Source organism: Mytilus edulis, chromosome 2 (genome assembly GCF_963676685.1).
Source record: "Mytilus edulis chromosome 2, xbMytEdul2.2, whole genome shotgun sequence".
In the NCBI taxonomy this organism is placed as follows: Eukaryota; Metazoa; Mollusca; class Bivalvia; order Mytilida; family Mytilidae; genus Mytilus; species Mytilus edulis.
The window spans coordinates 7,044,287-7,059,118 of NC_092345.1; the positions used below are offsets into that span (position 1 = coordinate 7,044,287).

Sequence of the window (14,832 nt, forward strand, 5' to 3'; positions counted from 1 at the left end):
CTTTGCCTTTTTTTGTAAAGTTTCTAAACAGTTTAAAACAACTGTCCTCCCATATTATGTTTACTTCAAATATCTGCAATTTCAGTGATCATAATTCAATTAATGTATAACTGGTCGATATGTTAAATACAGGTTACAAACAGAGTTGATTAGCGTGATTTTTTTAAATATACATATTGCAACACCTTGTTTTTTTAAAACTTGAAAAATCAGCCTTTTTTTTTGGATGAAATATAATAAAATATGTGTATAATATTATTGAAACATAGTTTATGATAACATTGGCATTGAAACGAACAAAAAATGTTTGAAAAAAAAGATTATATAACCACAATTTTAATAACAAAATGAAGTGTTTTTTGTACAAAAAAATGCATTTTACAACTTTTACTGTAGTCGAACTTTACAATGTCAGACATTTCAAAAATAATCTTCAGATGACTGTTCACATCATGGTTGATCGTTATACGCCAAAGAATTAGTACTTTGTGCGCAGCCTCCATTCAAACGGATAACTGCATCTAAACGTCTTCTGATTCCTGCCATAAATCGACTAATTTGTTACTAAGGTAGCAGTAACCATTTCTGATGAAGGGCATTGTTTATTTCATGATGTGTTTGAACTTTGGTGTCCTTTCGCGCACTTTCCGCCCATTAGTGTCCGAAATATGCTCGATATGGTTCAAATCCGGGCTACGATCGGGCCAAGGAAGATGAACCGAATTCCATTTGAACATTGGATCTTCCTCTACGATGCTAATTTCCAAGTTTGGCGAGCTCTGCACTACATTGGATACGGAAAACTGTGTGTCTGTTCGTTAGCAAAGGTCTCCGAAATGGTCTTATCGCACGATAACCAGTAGCGATGAGTCGATCTCGAACAGTTCTTGTTAAAAGGCTCCTGTATGGCCACCACTCTCGTTTTAGGATTGTCTTGTATGCAATGGGTTTCCTTCAGACCAACCTTCATTATGCTTGATTTTCCCTAGCAAATGGTATAGGGGGTCTTCATTATGTCGGAAGGTCTTTAACAGCGTCTATTGCCTGATTTTTATTCTCAAAACGACTTATAGTGGAATGGTGATGACCAACAATTCGTGCAGTTGTTACAGCGACATCCCTGCTTCTCTTATGCTGATAATCTGCCATCTTGCTGCAGTTAAGAGTTGTCAAGGGCCCATTACAAGGTGTCAATCACATAACTTTAAAAACTTTGTTATTTAAAGTGTTGAAAACACTGAGGATAAAAACATCTGTTTTGCTGTTTACGGGTACAGTAGCTGCATGTGCAGATAAAAACTTATCGAGTCGATATTTATTGATTAAACTCAGGTGATACTTAAATAATGTTTAACTAGTTCTATTTTACCAATTATATCACAAAAAATTAAAAAGTGTTTTTTTAATTTCAATTTCAATTTGGTGTTGCAATACTTTTTTCCATGTGTATAGTTAGAATAGAAAGTTTTTATTTCAATTACAATTGAAATTTTTTATATTAATTTGAGAGTTAAGTTATGTTGATCTGTAATATGCATTTGTATCTAATAAACTTGACCAACTTCTTAATATTAGTCAGACCTTACGCGTACGGTCCGACTGTATGAGTATTTTGAAAAAGTACGCACACGGTCCAGACCGCACACGTACGGTCCAAATACTGATACGGTCTGGAACATAACAATCAACAACTCAAATGAGCGTTTCCGTTATGTGATCTATGCAATCTGCACATTCTGTGGCGAACATAACAATAACATACCCAATTAAATAAATTAATTAGTTGACAAATATTTCTGAGGATTTATCAAATGTAAATAATTATATGAAATTACAAAAATAAGCGGGTTATGAAAAAAGTAGAATACATCACATGAATGAATAAAGGCAACATCTGTACCGCTTTTCATGTTTATTGTTACCTGTTAATCGTTACCTGCTAGCTCTCTAAGCCTCAATGTAGAGGAAATATATGTACGTATGGAAACAATCATGTTTTCATACAACGTTTATAAATTCAGGGAAAGTTTGCTTTTGCCTTTGCTTTCAGGGCTGAATTAATCATATTTTCTTTGTCAGTTTCTTCCCAATGCCAGACTTTTACCTTAGAAGCTGGTTTAAAATTGATATCTTCTTGAAGTGGTCTGATGAAGATAGATAAAAAAAACCCATCTGTTGTGATATAAAGATTTTTGAAAAGCGCTTCTCGTGCATTAAAAGTAAAATCACAAAAATTCTGAACTCCAAGGAAAATTTAAAACGTAAAGTCCCTAATCAAATGGCAAAATCAAATAATAAAACACATCAAACGCATCAAAGGAAAGGACACCAACTGTCATATTCCTGACTTGGTACAGGCATTTTCTAATGAAGAAAATGGTGGATTGAAACTGGTTTTATAGCGCTAATCCTCTCACATGAATGACAGTCGCATCAAATTCCATTATATTTACAACCAAAAAAAGGTACCGTTTATGAAAGTAATATCAATGGGTTTATACCACTGCTGCTGGACTGTTAGTCCCCAAGTGTATCACCAGCAACTAGTTCTTCGGTACTGGCATGATACAAAAATGTATAAGAATTTTGTATTACTATAATTTGATGTTTCGCAATTGGTACCGTGAAAAGTGTTATTACAGAGAGCTCAATTCATTCACATTTTGTGCTGCTTTAGTTTTCTGTGGGATTTGTTTTGCCTCTCCATGTTTTTTTCTTAGCTTATGGATTTGTTTGTCTTTATTCCAGCTCAGAATTTGATTGCCCATGGTGTAATCGACATTTTTGTTGAATTGCCACAATAATTAGACATTGATATAGAGCTATTGTGACGTCAAATAAGACATCAATTCTAGAATACTACTGAGAACTAAGAATTAATCAAATGTAAAATAAAATTACGTTCAAAATTATAATTGTTTTTAACGATAGATATAATAAAGATAAAGTCAAAATGTGTGCTTCTATGGTGTGATTTATGGGTTTATTAAATTCTCATCCCAAAATACATTTTCGAATGCAATATGATATGACAATCTGCATTTTCTTGGGTGGACTTGACAATAATATTCAAAAGGAAAATAAATCAATTATGTGATAATTATATTGAAGAATTTATCACATGTAAATAATCATCTTTATATGAGTATGTAGATTGATATAATCTCTTTAAAATATATAATTCAAAATCATTTATTTTGTTAAAATGTACTTTTTATAGTGTATAAAAAGCATATTTTATATATTTATGTAGAATATATGTGACTTTAAATTAGACATTAATTCGGGAAATTTGACTCGAATACGAGAATTTCATACTTAGACGATATATCAGACAAGCGAATTTACCGTTCTTGACTGTAAATTTGTACAGCTTTTGAAAAACTATTCTCGTAAAATAGGCTACTAAAATCCACAAATTACTTGAACATATTATAAAAATATTTATGCTTGTCTGTCAAGTAGAAAAAAGCTATCAATTTATATTACAAAACATTTCTACAAATTTATTGTATATTTACCATTGCAAACTTTACGAAAACAATAATTTTTAATTGCTGAAAAAATCTGACCTTAATATATCTAAATAATAAAAAATAAATAATTATTTTATTATAGTGTCACATATTTGATCAGACAATATATATATACAACAATTCATAATACAAACAGAGATCAAATATCCAGCCTTAGAATAGACTTATGAGACACTTTAAAACACATCAACTGTACATTTGTATAAAAAATAAAATGAGCATTTCTTTATAAAATTCAAAAGTAATTACTGGTTTATCACATTAAGTAAACTGCTTTTAAAATATTTACTAGTAAAAGTATCAATTAATATTAGATAGACTATATTAATAAAGAGATTACAGATTAAAAACATATCAATATATGTTTATATCTTATGCCCGTTTTGCCAATATTTCCCCCTATAATTAAGTAAAACGTCCCTTTCATCAATGTATTTATAGCCAATATGATTAATTAAACAAATGAGGGCAAACAGTAATATTCTCATTTCTCGAAATTAAAGGAATTTTTCAGGATAAATATGGCTGGAATAACTAATTATAGGTATGCAGGTGTTATTGAAATGTAAAAAATTATGTCTTTAGAGAGTAAGTCACAGGCCAAACAAAGATCTAGCAGCGTACAGACTCATTTTTAGTTCCTTTGTCATACTCAATTACAATAATAATAAATAATAAAAACATAGTAAAAACTTTTCAGAGATTTTTTAACAGTATATTATCAATAAGTTTGTTTTATGTATCTGATGACGAAAACGTTATCCCAATTTGACAGTGAATTTCTATTTATTATTCTCGTCACCATCAATCCCTGAAATGCTATCAGATACTCCCATTTCTTTCTTTTCTTAGTCATTTGTGGACATATTTTAAAAGAAGCAGATGTGGACAGTATTTATATGCACCGACGTAACTTCTGAAAACCGATTTTTCGTGTAATTATGCAAACAAACAAATAAATTAAGAAAGGAATTTAATCATGTGACGGGATATTTATATAACCATAACCGAGTTATTGGAAGTCATGTGATTTGCAATGAACAACTCAAAGTGCGATTTTTCAGACGAACCTTGTAAATAAGATAAATATTAATTTAACTCTACTGTAATGTTATTTTTCGTCAGACTTTACATCTTCATGTCTTGTTTTAATATAACACCAAGTAAAAGGCGACACTATCAACCAGATGCTGCATTATTATAGGTGTGATACCACCAAATCATGGTACATCACATCCGGTTGTATACGAAAATAGGTCGAAAAAAATATTCCCTAGAATTTGGCATTTGTAGGTAATTAATCCTGCATTTTATTGCAGTAAAACATTTCTGTGTCATTAACATATGTCTAGGTATTTCAAAGCACTATTTATTTTTTATTTGGGATTTCTAAAGAATATTTTGTAATCTTGAGGTCACATGGTTACTAAACCTTGTACACAGATAGAATATGGGGAAACATTTGATTGGTTAACTTCCAGTGATGGTTATTTTCTTATATGCAATGAAATGTTATGTGGATTTTTTCTGTAGTACTCGACAGGATGAACCTTTACTCATGCAAAGTATTTCTTTTTTTGAAACAAACATTTATTAGTTCTGCACATTTTTTTGAAAAGTGCAAATTTACAAAGACTAATAGGGGAAAATCAATGGTGGTATTACACCTCAACCAGATTTTAATGGATGTGAAGGTAGCAAACGGTTCGTTTTTCGATATTAAGTACTTGTATCCAACCAGTTGCCTGCATTCTCGAATTGATGTTAACATTTCAACTTTGTACTAATAAGAATTAATATTGGATGTAACACGTCTTCTGATTAGCTGACATTTTTTGTCATGTGACCGTGCCGTCATCAACGTTTTTCACGATTTCCTCCAGCTTAAAATGAAATTTAGAATTAAATTTATTTCAATTTGAATGATTATATCTATAGTTACGCGGGTTATTCAGTGGGCACCACATTTTTTATGTTACTTTTTAATGGAAAGAAAAACTATTACAGCCATTCCATTTTTTCCATAAATTCCTCAAATTATAATGACCTGTAATGTGTATTCACATAAACGGACAATTTTAGAAAAGTTTTTTAAATCATTTCAGTACCGAAGTACTGACTACTGAGCTGACGACAACATGGGGGAGTGATAGTCCACCATCAGAGGTATCGACCAAGGGGTGTAAAAAATTGAAAACAACGCATTAAATAATTTCAATGCGTCCGAAGCGCTTTTCTTTAAATTACTGAGTACTTAATTTAATACTGTTTGAAAAATCTGCAAGGTGATTCAACGAACCAGGTCTATTTCTGTTTATTTTCATTGATTGATTTATTTAATGTTTTGATAGTAGTAAAATGACTTTTTAAGTTCCCCCAGACATAATGAGAATAACAATGTCTAGAAATATCCTTTTGATAGTCATGATATGAATGTCTAGACATTGAAAGTTCAGTAAGGTCTCGCTGTTATTTAAGCAGTCAACGATTGTCTATTCCAATAACATTTAATAAAAATGCAATGAAAATGACCTTTTATGGTTTTGTAAGATATGTTAAAACGGTAATAAACTGTTTGTGTTTTCATCTATGCATTAAAAGACGTGATTATTTTATAAAAAACGATATTTTGATACATTTTGATCGTGTAAGATTAATAAACTATAAAGACAGAATCGTATGATATTTAAGGGAATCTATTTTTGAGTAAGAAGTGTACAATTATCTGTAGGAGATGCACAAAGATTTCCATTTTTAAAAATTTCATATCTCCTTTTAAGAATTCTTTTTTGAATATCCAGTTTTTGTTGTTTTATAGTACTTAACACTGCATTTAGTTTTCTTGATATTCAGTCATTTGTTTTTTCCATTTGTATTTGCACTTGTTGCATACACAACAGTATGTCCTTACCATTCCGGAGTACCTGATATTACTTCCTGTTTTATTGGATGATACTTAAACCTGTCCATAGATTTTTAATGTTCTTTTGCCATGGATGTATGTTGTTGTTGGCTAATCTCGTTGGTCGTTGGCAATGATTTATTATCAGTTAAAAAAAAACCCAGACATAACCATACACGACGAAAAGACAAACAGTCCACAAAACACCAATTAGAAAGGAAAAGACTTAATATCAAGCACCACACCAACATTCAGGGTGAACCAAGATACCCCTAAAGGTACTAAGTTGTTTTACTCCTCTTACATAGTAAGTCATAACGAGGCAAGATATACCAAAGAGACATTCAAACTCATAATTAAAGGGAACTGTAGTATACCGGTGTGTAATTATTAAAAAAAAAAAAAAAATGACAACGCCATGGGTAATAAAACAAAAAAAGAAAAACAGACAGACTTAAGTAAACATAACAAGACATTTAAATCTAAGGAATGAGCGACACAAACCTCACAAAATTGAGGGTGATCTCAGGTGCTTCAGAGTCGTACTAAATAGATCCTGCTTCACGTGTAGCACCCGTCGTGCTGCTCATATCTGTACAAATAATTTAGTCTTTTTCAGTAGGTCATATTCGAGGAAAAGCGGACGGAATTGTTGTTACGACATTTGGAACATATCTACTATCATCTGTAAAACAGATATTCTATAACGGTAAACCAACTCGTGATGGCGTCCGTAAAATTTACGAAAGGATGATTTTAACTTCACCACTTGGGTACTTAAATATCTTTCACATTACCTAAAAGAGGGACGAAAGATACCAAAGGGACAGTCAGACTTATAAATCTAAAACAAACTGACAACGCCATGGCTAAAAATGAAAAAGACAACCAAAAAACAGCACACATGACACAACATAGAAAACACACGAACCCTCCAAAAAACTAGGGGTCATCTCAGGTGCTCCGGAAGGGTAAGCAGATCCTGCTCCACATGTGGCACCCGTCGTGTTGCTTATGTGATAACAAATCCGGTAAATAGTCTAATTCGGTAGGTCACATTCATGAAAGGGAAGGGGATTGTAGTTACGACGTAAGGAACATATCCGATATCATTTGTGAAACGGTTATTCCATAACGGTCAACCAACTCGTGATGGCGTCCGTAAAATTTACGAAGGGATGATTTCAACTTCACCGTTTGGAAATGAAAGTTCACTGTTAAAACAAATTTGGTTGCCATTTTTATGGACGTGCAGAATGTACTTCCCTTATCATAAATCCACTCTAAATTAATGTAATTACCTTCAACAAATCGGTTATCAGTACAGCTTAAAACGTATTTGCATAACACAGTTATAGTGCATTTTTGAATACATCACCCATTTATAATTGTAATAAATAGCTGTGTTAATCTATATGTTGCAAATGGCCGTCTCAGACATAAAAACTAAATGTACATGTAAGTTTCCATATTTTTATCATATTTTTATCAATCTAGGTTCGGAGCAATACTTTTGATACAAAACATAAGTTTTAGCATCTTTTTTCATTATTATTTCTTAAATTTTGATAACCTTAAATAGAGTTGTCGACATTTACAATGTAATAAATACAGGGATTAAAAATATTATGCCAAGCTATCTTAAAATTAGTACAGATAAATTTTACTATTGCATAAGAACATTTTTGCTCAAAACGTGTTTCTGGAAAATCTTCCATCAGTTATTAATATTAATTAATTGCTATTAATAAGTATTGCAATATGCATTGTGTTTAATTGCAATATCAGTATTTAGTTCTATTTTAATCTTTAATCAATTCTAATTCTATCTTACTTTTGAGATATAGTTTTTCATATGTGACGTAATTTTTCTGCTGTTTTAGAAATTTCATATATTCAAATGTGACTTAATTTTTAATGCCTTTTCACCATCGTATGTGACGTCATTTTCATAATTTACTGCGTTGAGGCCTGGACTGAGTCGGGTGTGTCTATTCTGTGTTGGTCATTCATTATGTATTCGTGTTTGTTTTATGTAATGAGTTAATACTTCAGTTTCATTATGTATATCTGTTATATTCATTTGATAAAATTTACTGTTTGCAATATCATTAATTGTTCTAAATAATTAGGATGTTCTAACCCAAGCATACAAACTTAGCCGTATTTGACACAACCTTTTTCAACTTTTGATCTTCAGTGCTGTACAACTTTGTACTTTTTTTCGCTTTCGATCTTTTATATCTGGGCGTCACTGGTGAGTCTTGTGTGGACGAAGCGCGTTTTTGACGTATTAAATTTTAAACCTGATGCTTTTTGTTATTCATTAATCATGTGTTTCTTTGTCTAATACGTTTTCCTATTTATTTGTATTGTAGTCCTGTAATATTATGTTGTCATTTCTATGTTATATTTAACATTGCCATTAAAGTGCGAGGTTTGGCATGCCACAAAACCAGGTTCAACCCACCTTTTTTTCCTTTAAAAATGTCCTGTACCAAGTCAGGAATATGACCATTGTTATATCATAGTTCGTACTGTGTGTGTTACAATTTAACGTTGCGTCGTCTGTTTTCTATTATTTTTTTTAGTGTAAATTGACATTGCGATAAGACGTGTCACGGTACTTGTCTATCCCAAATTCATGTATTTGGTTTTGATGTTATATTTGTTATTCTCGTGGGATTTTGTCTGATGCTTGGTCCGTTTCTGTGTGTGTTAGTTACATTGTAGTGTTGTGTCGTTGTTCTCCTCTTACATTTATGCGTTTCCCTCAGTTTTAGTTTGTTACCCCGATTTTGTTTTTTGTCCATGGATTTATGAGTTTAAACAGCGGTATACTACTGTTGCCTTTATTAACGCCTAGGAAACATAAAAGAGCACACAAGCATCGATACAGAACAAGCAAAACTATCAGATATAACCTGTGAGAAGTGTAACATTGACTTAAGTACAATAACATGAGTTTATGGACTGGAAATATTCTGAGAAAAATGTTCATGTATTGACGAGAGATTGCATTTTCATGGAAATTCGATTGTGATGTCTTAACAAATTCTGAGTATATCACTTTTAATAGCGATCTTGAGAGAAACAAACTTGATTCATCTCCACAAAAAGCATTAAATTGTGTTCTGGTTTTCCTTAAATAGTTTGGCGACGTCCGTTATAGCATGTGCATTTTTAAGACGACCGACGACATTTATACTCGTAGCATAGTTCAATCTTGTCTTGTCTTGAATTTATCAATAGCAATGACAATCGATTGTTTAATATCAAGTGTTTAACACCATGGTTTTACGGTTTATTTAACAACAAGTTTTCTGTCGAATTAATGTACAGTTTAATACTTCACGGTATTTCCAAATTGTTGATTAAGGGATACACCTTTAATTACTCATTGATTAAATACATTTTACAATTCATTTTAGAATTTAACCTTTTTATAAAAATGAATCAGACCTTAGCCGTTCTTCTTCCCACGAGTTTAACTAAAACCTTTCAAAATGATTTTGAATCGGTTAAAACGTACTTCTTTGTATGGAATTGTCATTCTGTATTACTGCGCTACAATGTAACTATGAAGCCTTTATCCTTTCATGATATTTATCACTAAACCAGTTTTACCAGATTGAAGTTTGAAATACCTCTTCAAACTCATCAACTTGTGAAATATTGTTTTTTTTCAGTGAACGGTTGTGAACGAATTCAGCGAATGTTAAAAAAAAGTGCATACTTACCATCTTAATTTAGTCCTTTAATGTCTGATACCACTCATCTTAGAAAAAAGGAATACGGTTTTAAAAGGTTGATTGGGTTTTAAAAAACTCGATTATAGGTTATTAGCTCTAAACACTGTTTAATTTGACCAATATTTATTGCTTTCTGTGTGTTTTACATTTCGGTGTTGCGTTTCTGTTGTGTCGTAGTTCTCTTATATTTGATACGTTTCCCTCAGTTTTAATTTGTAACCCTGATTTGTTTTCTCTCTATCGATTTATGACTTTTAAACACCTGTTTACTACTGTTGCCTGATCTGTGATAATTTCAGATTTCATTTTAAACAATGTGATCAACTTTTTTCGGAGTTTTGCAGTTTCAACTGGCTGTTCATCATAATATCTTTAAAGTTATTAGCAATTTTAATTTGAATATAAAAATATTGCCTATGACTTCAATATTTTGCAAGTCATAATTATGTGTAGAATGATGGTCTGGAAAATAACAAACCCTGTTAATGTGTATTTAATGAAATGTGTTCCCATGGTATAAATTGCTATTGAGGCTAATGTTACGAAATGACTGTTGGCATTAGTTACTTGGAAATTATTTTCGGAGAATGTTACGGATATCATATTTAGAAATGTTGTTGATTCCAGCTCAAATGCCATAACATCTTTTGATAAATAAAACAGGATTTAATATCAAAGAATTTTGCTTATTTTCAAATGGTATTTGATGGAATGACCCTTTATCTTATTTAAATGAACGCATACTTAAATCAAATGTATCATTAAAAAATGTGTATATAAATATCTATATATATTCTGTAATGTACTTAAAAGTAGAAATATTTATAAACATATACATTAATCATTGAAATCAGATGAAATAAACAAAGAGAATTACATTTGAACTTTTATTGCCTATACAATAACAATTGCTGCCATTTCAATTGGTCTTAGTATACCACGTGGTTTTATTCGGAACTAGCATAGAGTTGCATTTATCTTGGGTACAACAGAAGTGACAAGAATAGGCATCCGGATTTAGAACTACTCCATAATCTTTACAATAATCAAGACCAGCTGACTCTTTTTTCCATTTGTTCTCACATGTAGCTAAATCTACGCATCTGAAACAAAATATATCATATAAAATGCCTTTAACTCTACAATCCATTTTATTAATTTTTCTCGGAAAAAAATCGCCCGCATGTCCGATATATTAATGTAACTTAATCGAACAACAAAGGCAATTGCATCAATTTATATTGATTAAGCAGCGTTAAAGTAAAATATATATAAATTTATAACAGATTAAGGATGATCGCTTGTCATGTTTTGGAATTTTGTCAGATTTTTGTAATCCTCTGGTTTAATCCTTTTGAATGCCTTAAAAATGTGCCCATTGACACTTATTTTTCTTTTTATAAATCTTTAACATGTATATTTATAAGTAATCATTAAAAGTTGCATAAAAATCCTTGTTTTTTAATAGTTTTTGAGCACTTAAACGATAAAGATATAAAAAATAAAGAGAGAACACTTTCCCGCCAAAATTTCAATGGCTAATATCTCGAAAACAAGCACATTGACCTATATTTTTTGCTCTTTTGGTTCCTTTAATAATCCCCTATCAATATATACTAGTGGTATGAAAAGCTTTTATTTAATTGAGTAGTGAACCATTTTAACACAACAAGGCTTAACACGTACCTACTTGGTATTTATTTCAATAAAATGATAGTTATAAATTTGACGTCTATATGCATGAAAACTTCTTTTATAGACTGTCGATGAGGTCTTTACACTTGACCTAGTGGCTGTGTGTTGTTTGATTCGTCGGTTTAACACGAATTATTAGTTAGGTACAATTGCCTTTTAATTTGCTTCTAGAAGCTGCTTTTAGATCGGTACATACTGACGTTAATCATACAGGAACTATCGAGTTTGACATTTTACCATATATAAACTATCAGTAAAATGGTGTGTTTCCCAAAGTCGTTCAGAGATTATAACTTGGATTATTCCATATTTTAATTATGGAAAGGAGCAAATATATTCTTTTATCCTTTTATGAACATATTTAAACAAAAAACAAAAACAACATCAATAATTATAATATAAAAAAAAATAGAAACGCAAATGTATATTGAGAAGATATACTAGTATGCAGTTAACTCAATTCATGTAAGACTGTTTGATTCATTTACTTGTGCAGGAGCTGAATAAAATCATATCGAATCATAAACAAAAAGTGGAATCACAAAAATACTGAACTCCGAGAAAAATTCAAAACAAAGTCTCTGATCAAATAGCAAAATAAAAAGCTCAAACACATCTAACGAATGGATAACAACTGTCATATTCCTGACTTGGTACAGGCATTTTTTTAATGTATGAATTGGTGGATTGAACCTGATATTATAGCTAGCAAAACCTTGCACTTTTACGACAGTCTCATCAAATTTCATGCGTGAACAAAACAAACAGACAGAATAGGTTAAAATGTCAAAAAATAGGGGTACAGCGGTCAACTTTTGTGCAACAATCTCAATCACTTTAAAAACAAAAAATGTAACGAAGAAGCACAAAAAGCATAAATCAATTTAACAACCTCACTCATTGCTTTTTTATTATACGATTTTAGGTCTGATCCACCAATAAAGGATTGAAAGATTTTAAGTACTGGGACCGAATCCTTACCCTAACACAGGGTTAGATTAACATTAACTCTGACGCGCGTTTGACGTCACACAGGTAGATAGAAATCAATTTTGTCGTTCAAAGTATGAACAGAATATAGTCTGTAGTTATTCAGGGCATAACCCCTAGATACATGAACCCTAGATGAATTGGTTTTAGTTACCTTTTGGTCATATATCTCTTTTAACTGGTTCAGTTTTTATACATCTTTGACTTTCAAATATTCGGCTTTTTGTGTTCCTGGTAAAGGTAAAACCATAAAAGCGCATTGAACGCATGCAATTTAAAACTGATTGTTTTATTTTTTTAGTTAATGCACCCAAAACGACACAAACAATTAAACTACGTCCCAACCATACCTGAAATGAACAACTAATTTGCGAATCCTTACAAAATAATCATTTATGGATAATGAGAATAAACCTTTTGAAAACATCCACATTGCCTTGGGCATCTTGTACGATATCTGTCATGCAGTAGTCTTCTCCAGTTTTACAGGTTTGTGGTAAATCTCTTCCAATTTGCCTACTGCTGCATGGAATTTGGAAAGTCATTTCTCCACATATGTGACAAGTCCTTGTACCTAAATTAATGAAATAGTGTGACATGTATTTAAGTATCGCTATCAAATAAACAAAACGTCATCGACAAATGTACTTAAACTAAACAAAAGTATTCACCAGAAAATAATTGTGTACTGCATTTGAGAATGAACGTTTTTTGGTGATTTGAATAACAAGTATCATTTGTCTACTAGACATATACATGCCACCAATATTTCATGTTATGTATATTCAAAATGTTTGATTTGGGTTAAGATCAGGTATGTTTCAGTAAAGAGTAAAATAACAAAATATCGATCTCAAAGTAAAGTTTGATAAAATGTCAGAATCAAAAGCCCAAACACATCAAATGAATGGAAAACAACCGTCACATACTGACTTGGTATAGGAAACAGAGATTTAAACCAGATTTTATAACTAGCTAAACCCTTTCAATGAAAGGATTTAAACCTTATAAATAATACAATAGTCTTAAATAGATAACACTTGTATATAAAGGTTATGCATATGTAAAATATTGTAGCAAAACATCTATAAGAGTCCTTGGACAATGTGTACACAATTCGTATTTGGCACAAAGTTTTGGAATTTTGAAACCTCAATGCTCTTCTTTTTTAGTACTTGTTTGGCTTTAGAAATATTTTGATATGAGCATCACTGATGAGTCTTATGTAGACGAAACGCGCGTCTGGCGTACTAAATTATAATCCTGGTACCTTTGATAACTATTTACACCACTGGGTCGATGACACTGCTGTTGGACGTTTCGTCCACGAGGGTATCACAAGTCCAGTAGTCAACATGTCGGTGTTGACATGAATATCAAAAGTGTGGTCATTTTTATGTTTTCCGTTCCCAATACGAATCTTATCCGATTTTCATCTTTCCCCGTGGTTGAAAACGACAGAATCTATCCCGACAGCGCCCGGATTCTGCCGAATGCGATCCGACGGACATTAGACAGTGACCAGACAGTGAACCGAAACTGACGGAAGGTATCCGTTAGAAAACTGTCGCCATATTTGAGACGATGAAGTACTGTCGGAACGCAATCATATCACAGTCTGTTGTACGGCATTGCAAACGGCTTGAGGATCCAAAATTGCAAAAAATTGTGTCAAATACTGCTAAGGTAATCTATGCCTGGGATAAGAAAATCCTTAGTTTTCGAAAAAATTTAAGTTTTAAAAACAGGAAATTTAAGAAAATGACCACATAATTGATATTCATGTCAACACCGAAGTGCTGACTACTAGGCTGGTGATACCCTCGGGGACGAAACGTGCAGTGGCATCGACCCAGTGGTGTACATAGTTATCAAAGGTACCAGAAATATAATTTAGTACGCCAAACGCGCGTTTCGTCTACATAAGACTCATCAGTAACGCTCATATCAAAATATT

General features: G+C 31.8%; 1 protein-coding gene across 1 annotated transcript in view; it reads right to left on the reverse strand.

Moving 5' to 3' along the window:
- Nucleotides 1–11,063: 11,063 nt before the first annotated feature.
- Nucleotides 11,064–14,832, reverse strand: part of LOC139511321 (uncharacterized) — a 30,231-nt gene continuing 26,462 nt past the window's right edge. Inside the window, exons 10-11 of the mRNA XM_071297963.1 lie at nt 13,290–13,449; nt 11,064–11,293 (exon numbers count right to left, since the gene is read on the reverse strand). Coding sequence (XP_071154064.1) covers nt 11,110–11,293; nt 13,290–13,449 — 344 coding nt within the window. The 3' untranslated portion in view covers nt 11,064–11,109. The remainder of the gene's footprint in view (nt 11,294–13,289; nt 13,450–14,832) is intronic.